Genomic DNA, 8,054 nt, shown 5'->3' on the forward strand with positions numbered 1-8,054 from the left:
TAATAAGCAAGTACATATAAAATAATCAAGGGCAGGGGTATCAATCCATAAGCAATGACTGCCCTGATGTTATTTATTTATTCTTTATTTAGTTAATGTAATATTTTATCTCATCATATTTATATTTTCATATAAAAGATGTGTATGTTTACATTGTAGTAACATTTAGAAAATATATTTCCCTATTTCATTAAAATTGTTATGTGGTTTATTTATTAAATAGTTATCAAGATAAATTTCTTGAGTTTTTCTTTTGAAAACCTAAATCCTTATTTTGTCTACATATACCTATCACAAAATAGTATTAGCTCGTTTTATACTGTGGAACAGTTCTATCATTTTCCAGGAAATGTTTGTCAAAAGGTGGAATTCTGAGAGTTTTCTGTGGGTGCCATTGTTAGGACTCTGAGTTTTTCCTTCAGGGAGCCTCGGTTGAGGAACTAAGATCCTCTAAGCTGTGGAGGGTGACAAAAAGAAAAAAGTTAGAAAGGAAATTATGAAATTGCAGAAAATGCTTAGTCTTGATGTCATAGGAATAACTAACGTACATGTGGCTGAGATTTGAACAGGGGGTTAATTGCTGGAAATAGGTATGTTGTCTGTCTTCAAATAGTATCATTTTCTAACAAAGATTTTAAAAATCAATACATCAATCTGCTGCACAGAAAATATTGTTATTGAGGTATATCCAATTTCCCGCAGTAACAAGTGGGATCATTTATAAAAACTGATCAACAAAGATCCCACCAATTTATACATTTCATTCAGCATATTTCAACTTTTATTATTTTAAGAATTTCCTATAATCTGTACTTTTCAAGATCAAAGTCTTTCTTTTCATTTTAAACTCCCCTCCCCCACACACATCCTCCATCAGGACCTTCTAACTGAGAGTCCCTTAAATGGGGAGGAATTGACTCCCCAGAGCAGGAACATGTCTCCATTTCCTATTCACACCCAGCATCCTTCAAAATGGTAGGATACTACTGGTCCTCAGAGTTATCTATAAAAGTGTAAGTGTACTGAATATTAATAATAATATTGATAAGCTTAAAAGAATTTTACCAGTTAAACTGTTTGAAAATGACAATCTTGCTACATTTTTTGTTTTTATTTTTTGTGGGTTACTCTCGTCTTCTCAGGTGACCAGTATCTTTGTTATCTGGGCATCTCTTTAGTTTTCCCTCAAGTTCCTGCATCATTTCGTCCAGTCGATTTTTCTGTCCTATGCTACTGTTTTCTCAGCTTTAAAATAAGGATATGGGAGTGGATATGTGTGTACTTATAGCTGGTTTTACTTGTTGTACAGCAGAAACCAGCACAACATTGTAAAGCAATTATTCTCCAATTAAAATCAAAATAGGGATAATGAGACTATTTTACTCCTTTCAATATACCATTTCATGTTCTATACTCTATATGATGTTACTATAACAACTTCCAAAATTATCTTAAATGAGTAGATTATATGAAGCATCAGGGACACAGTAAACAGCTGTGAGAGTTGTTACTGTGACAGGTGTGTATTAAGCTTTCGCCATTATTTCATGTCTACCCTAAAGATGATTAGGCCGTATCTGTGACTTGCTCAACTCAATTTTTAATGCAAAAATTCTACCTCTGCAAATTAGAATAAATTAGTCATGAATGGATGTGAGAGTTGGACTGTGAAGAAAGCTGAGCACCGAAGAATTGATGCTTTTGAACTGTGGTCTTGGAGAAGACTCTTGAGAGTCCCTTGGACTGCAAGGAGATCCAACCAGTCCATTCTGAAGGAGATCAGTCCTGGGTCTTCTTTGGAAAGAATGATGCTAAAGCTGAAACTCCAGTACTTTGGCCACTTCATGCGAAGAGTTGACTCATTGGGAAAGACTCTGATGCTGGGAGGGATTGAGGGCAGGAGGCAAAGAGGACGACAGAGGATGAGATGGCTGGATGGCATCACCGACTCAATAGATGTGGGTTTGGGTGAACTCCGGGAGTTGGCGATGGACAGGGAGGCCTGGCGTGTTGTAATTCATGGGGTCGCAAAGAGTCGGACATGACTGAGCAACTGACTGAACTGAATCTTTGCTAGTATTGTACAAAAAATATCTAAACATTTTGAAATTTTACTAGCAAATAAAATAATCACATGACTGTACCAAGCACACCGAGATATTTAGTGGGCATCAAATCAACATGCAATCAGGGCACATAAGATGCTTATTAGGTAGGAAATGGTATATTAAGTGAAATTATACATTATGCTGAAATAAAAAAGTCTTGATTATGAATTTTAAAGCAACTTACCTATGTGAAATGACCTTTTAAAAGAGTTAATAAAACTATGTATATTTTTTACAAATACATATACATATTTTTCTCCAATGCAAAACTATGTATAAATTTGAAAGCTTAACATAAGATCCTTAGATAAAGGAAATGAGAAGAAAAAAAGACTTTGAAAATTGAGATTAATTATTTAAGGTAGCTACTGGGTCATAAGTTTCTCAAATATGGCTTTCCCTCAATTGAACTGAGATGAAAAAGAAGTAATTTTGAAAAGTTTACAGATGTTTTGCTTCCAATGAAGCCAGGAACTTAAAGTTTTGTTTGGGCATAAGGAATATTTAGACTTGGTGTGAGTTTTAGACTTCTTTGTACATTTTGAAATATTTCCAACTACTAGAACGTTGCAGGAGAAATTAACCATTTATATTAAGTAAAATCATTTCCCTTTCCCCAGGGCCTCCTGTAAGTCTCAGTCTTGTCCTCAAGTCTTCCCAGTGGATGGTCCCAATATCTAGATTACTGTCCAGAATGTAGATGCCTTTCCCCTTTCCCCAAATTAGTCTTTTTCCCCAGAAACCACCCGGAATCTGAAAACATGCCACAACATGCTCAGATTCCCAGCCATCAGCTGCAGCATAAATGGGCACCAGTGTAAACCGCTCTGGCTAAAATCTTTTCCCAGGAAGGGCAGGATGGAAGCAGGGCAGGTGCAGAAATCAAGTTCTGAGCGAAACCCCTGCAAAGCTCCCCTGGGCAGTCTGGCTCCAAAACGAAGGTTCCTCACTGCTCCTGGGACCCCACGTGCTTCCTGGGCCCCAGAAGCACCTAGCTCAGCTGGAGGCTCCTGCCTACAGGGACTCCCCAGTTCTTCCGGTGGATGTGGTGCTGGAGTTCGAGGCACTGGACCTGGACAGGTCTGCTGGGCGAGCAAGGCCAGTTGCTCTGTTCAGGGAGTTCTGTGGTGGCCTCCCCGTTGCTGCGGCACAGGAAAGGCAGATTTGAGCATCTTGTTGAGCTGGAGCCGTGGGACTGAATTTCAATGAAGTGCTGATTTGGGGGGCTTCCTGGTCTCTCAGAGGGTGGCAATGGTGATGATCACCATTCTCCAGGGCTGGAGAACATCACCCTCCGTGTCATCAGGGAAGGGGTTGGCATCTGGTGAGCTTGGTGATGCTGCAGGTGTTGGGCTCTGCCAGCCTTTATCAAGCTGTTCCCAGCCCATTCCCACAAATAAGATCTTTAAATAGGTCAGAATTGTCACTTTCGGCACTTTTCCCAATTTTGTCTCCACTGAAAAACTTTTCCCTTCAATTCTGGGCATCAGAGAATGTCACAGCTTCAATGCTTCTTTTGTGTTATTACACCGGAAATGAAATATACTCATGGAAACATCTCAATCCAAAAGGAGATATTTATCTATATAAGTCAACTCAGCTTGAAAGAAAAACCTGAGGCTCAATCTCTCTTCTTTAGTCTAAAAGAGAACTTAGAGGTGTGACTCCATAGCCTATTGTGACAGTTTTTAAATTGCACCAATTTTTAAAATGCCACATCTCTCTGCAATTCCTTTTTAACGGTCTAATACATAAGGTTTGAATTCTTCAGTTATTTACAGGACTATTGCTCCTGTGTTCTGGTGGTCTACAGATAATAGTGGCATAATAATGAACATGGGTTAATTCATAGCGTTCTCTTCATTCTCTCACCAAACTGTGCTGACCACATATGCATATGTGACAATGTGCTTGGTGATGTGGATTCCAGGAACGTCAGGAGTGGATCATGACTGCTGTCCTGGGAGCAGGGGAGAAGACTTTGGAGGCAGGACGAGGAGGAAGGAGGCAGCACATGCTCAGAGCAGCTGAGGGCCAGTACTCAGAGCTGATGAAGAGGAGGGACCGGGAGTAGCAGGAAGCTCTACTCTCACACAATCTGGGGCTCCTGAGTGTAGCTAACACCAGACTTTCATTTCGTCTTCTAAAACATCAAGACGACTTTAGTAGCAGTCACCGAGGACATCCTTTAATTCAAATAATTCAAAGTTTGCAAATTAGCCTGAAAATGTGGAACTTAGTGAATGATAGCTGTCTTTCATATCAATATAGCCAATAGTAACCTCTTTACTCCACCCTCAGTCCAACCAAGAGAAGCTTTGAGCGCAAGTTCCTTAACACAGGCAAGGGTCTGCATGTTGAATCCCTAAGTGTTCATTCTAGGAGAGGGAATGCCCGCAGGACTATGAAGAGCCCAGGAGCCCAAGTTTCCTCCCTTTTGAGCAGGGCCTTGTACATAATGGAGAGAAATCCTACAGCACTTGAAGTTCTTTGCTGAGGAAGAGATTCTAGGAAAGTTGTCCACTCTCCTAGAATTTTGATGTTTTGTTCCTGGTCAGGGAACTAGATCCTACGGGCCACAACCAAGACTTCCCATGCCACAAGTAAAGATCCGATTTGAGGCAAGGAATATGGAAAAGCCAGCATGCCGCAACCAAGACCTGGCACAGCCAAATACATGCATAAAATAAATGCATTTAAAATTATTAAAAAAAAAACAAAGAAACCCATCCCATCAATGTGATCATATCACAAGGTGAGATATTAGGGAGATTAGGGTTAGCAACCAATAAAATTCAGTTATCATTTTTAAGAACATAATTATTTTTTACCAAGATTAAGATCAGGATCTTTTTGAATCATTTCATTCCCTTTCATTCTAGTTTTTTCAAAGCAACTTCTCATTGCCCAGGTGGATTTGTCACAGATACACAGCAAGGCTGGTCTCTTTGACCCTGTGAGAGAGGGTTAGTGTTCTAACAACTGGGGTTCTGATTGCTGTCTCCCATGAGCTGGTGCGTGTGACTTCTTCCTTTTCCCCTTATACAGACCACATATGGATTAAAGGAAAGAAAAATCAGGTGGCTGGTCTTACAAAGCTGAGGGCAGTCCATGGACTCAGGACTTGGCCTTCGTTGAGCTTCTCTCAGAAGCAGCCATGTCCCAGCCTTTCTGTGGTTCATATTGACCTGATCCTTCCCCTCTGCCACAGCCTAGGCCCCAGCTATGCTGCACTGAAGTTTGCTAACCCAGAATACATCACTGTGTCAGGGAAAGCCACTTCCTTTCTTTCATATTCATGACATTGAGACTTACCCTTGTTTTCTAGTTGCCCACAAAACAACTGTGGAATTTTACTTTCTAGAAAAATGGCAAAGAGAAACAAAAAAATCTAACCTCTTGAAAGTGATGCAGCTCCTCAGGCTTTCTTTACTTCCCTTTCTTGTTCTCACCTCATCCTGAATTACGACCAGAGAAGGAGCAATGAGACAAATCTTATCCAATAAGTCACTAAGTGAATATAAAAAGTTTAAATTAAAAATTACACTCAAGGAAAGAAGGCTATTTCTCCTGATCTAGCATGCTGGGTCTCACTGATCTGCTTTCTCAGAGGAGACAGAGAGAGAGAGGAACAGAGATGCCAGGTGGAATCAACTGCCTGAACAAACAACTGTACCTCACTAGATTCTGTGACATACGCTTCCAACGAGAGACAACACCAGCACTGAATCTCCTTCCTCCAGCTCAGAAACTCTGAGCAGAACAAGTGTTGAACAGTTTAAATAAAAGAGTTGAATAATAAAAAGTATATTTGGCAAAGTAGATATTATTTATCTACTAAAAGCAAAATGACTGCAGTTGGAAATTCCTTCACCAACTTACACAAACACACTTTTGCTCTCAGCATCTGAGCACTGCTGATATTTTGGATATCTGGGGAAACGGGTCAGGAGAAGAGGAGGTCACCACTGAGAACTAGGGTCCTTCACAGAAACACTCCAGGGGAGAGATGGGGTTCAGGAAGAAAATTTATTTTCCCAACAAATAAACAAGCCCTCCACAGAAGGAGATTTTGAGGCCACAGGTTGTGGTGAGTCTGTCCGCAGGGAGGGAGTCCAGCAGGTGAGAAAGGGACTCTGTCACTCAGAGGACAGGGGGTGGCTCCATGTGATCTCTCCCTTGGGAGTGAGGTGCTGCTGGAATATACAATTATCCTGGATGTAGAGAGTCCTCACCCATGTTCCCTGAGTAGAACCAGGATTCTGGTGGGGGTATTGGCCCAGTCTGTGGAGGACGACAGGTCTCCAGCAAGAAAATGGTGGAAAGAAAGGGTGATGTCTGTAATGGCCCTGATTTGTGGTTCCCTAAAACACAGCCACATGGACCTGCAGGAATATGTTCTAGAAGAAAGAAAAACGTGGGGTAAACTCATGGACTGATAATAATCAGCCTCTTCTCAAAATCAAACTCTAAAGAAAACCCATCTTGTTTCAAAGAGCTCAACTGCCACAGTGATCTGGTAAATTCCTAAATAAATACGGAAACCATAGGGCTGAGGGAGCCTGGCTTCCTAGGTAAACTGAGAGGGGAAAATGGAGCCTAAGATGAGGGCTACAAATGTGTTCCTGGACAAGAGGAGAGGATGAGAGACATGCATGAGAGACAGGGAACAATATGGGTGTAATTACAAATGTACTTCAATTCTAACATAAGACGAAGACCTTCTCATTTGATGATGAATATCCATTTGGATAAGCACGTCTGAAGTTACTGGGAAAAGGTAAAATTAATAGTTTATAAATTGATGACAATTTCTTTGACCATATTCAGAATACATAACAGAAAACCAAAATAGGAAGTAAAAGTGTACAGAAATGACTAGAAAATGAAAATTACTGTGTTCCCTATTTAATGGCTTTGCTTAGAAAGCATGGCATCAGAGAACCAACCTCAAGGTTCCACCAGACGCCGTCTCAGCCAGCCCAGCAGCAGCCTCAACTTCCCCATGGCCTTCGTGCTCTCTCTACTGATGGCCCTGGTGCTGGTCAGCTATGGCCCGGGAGGATCCCTGGGCTGTGACCTGTCTCAGAACCACGTGCTGGTTGGCAGGGAGAACCTCAGGCTCCTGGACCAAATGAGGAGACTCTCCCCTCGCTTCTGTCTGCAGGACAGAAAAGACTTCGCTTTCCCCCAGGAGATGGTGGAGGGTGGCCAGCTCCAGGAGGCCCAGGCCTTCTCTGTGCTCCACGAGATGCTCCAGCAGACCTTCAACCTCTTCCACACAGAGCATTCCTCTGCTGCCTGGGACACCACCCTCCTGGAGCAGCTCCGCATTGGACTCCATCAGCAGCTGGATGACCTGGACGCCTGCCTGGGGCAAGTGATGGGAGAGGAAGACTCTGCCCTGGGAAGGACGGGCCCCACACTGGCCGTGAAGAGGTACTTCCACGGAATCCATGTCTACCTGAAAGAGAAGGAATACAGCGACTGTGCCTGGGAAATCGTCAGACTAGGAATCATGAGATCCTTGTCTTCATCAACCAGCTTGCAAGAAAGGTTAAGAATGACGGATGGAGACCAGAATTTACCTTGACATGACTCACTGACTAAGATGCCACATCATCCTTGCACACTCAAGTGTAGTCATTTTGGAAGACTCTGGTTCTGCTTTAGCCACGAACCTTATTGAATTAGTTAGGTCAAATCACAGTAATACAGTATGAGTAAGCAAGTGGATATACAAGTACCCAGCTGCAAGGGTATCAGTCTATAAGCAATGACTACTTTGATGTTATTTATTTATATTTTCTTTATTTAATGTATTATTTTATCTCAATATTTTACATTTTTGTATAAAAGATGGATATGCTTACATTGCATTAAAATATAGAAAATATATTCCCCTTTCTTTTGATTAAAATTGTAATTTTTTTTTTATTTATTAAA

At 41.4% G+C, this 8,054-nt stretch overlaps 1 protein-coding gene across 1 annotated transcript; it reads left to right on the forward strand.

Annotated features, from left to right (window-relative positions):
• Positions 1-6,924: 6,924 nt before the first annotated feature.
• Positions 6,925-7,701, forward strand: LOC102286887 (interferon omega-1-like). Its single transcript, XM_070366720.1, has one exon. It carries the CDS (start codon positions 7,039-7,041, stop codon positions 7,699-7,701), a length of 663 nt encoding a protein of 220 aa, XP_070222821.1. The 5' UTR covers positions 6,925-7,038.
• The last annotated feature ends 353 nt before the right edge of the window (positions 7,702-8,054 follow it).

This window comes from Bos mutus, unplaced genomic scaffold (assembly GCF_027580195.1).
Source record: "Bos mutus isolate GX-2022 unplaced genomic scaffold, NWIPB_WYAK_1.1 CTG1550, whole genome shotgun sequence".
NCBI lineage: Eukaryota > Metazoa > Chordata > Mammalia > Artiodactyla > Bovidae > Bos > Bos mutus.

What these genes read in the sequence shown, in the direction of transcription:
- LOC102286887 (XM_070366720.1), top strand. Translation starts at nt 7,039, where the DNA reads ATGGCATCAGAGAACCAACCTCAAGGTTCCACCAGACGCCGTCTCAGC.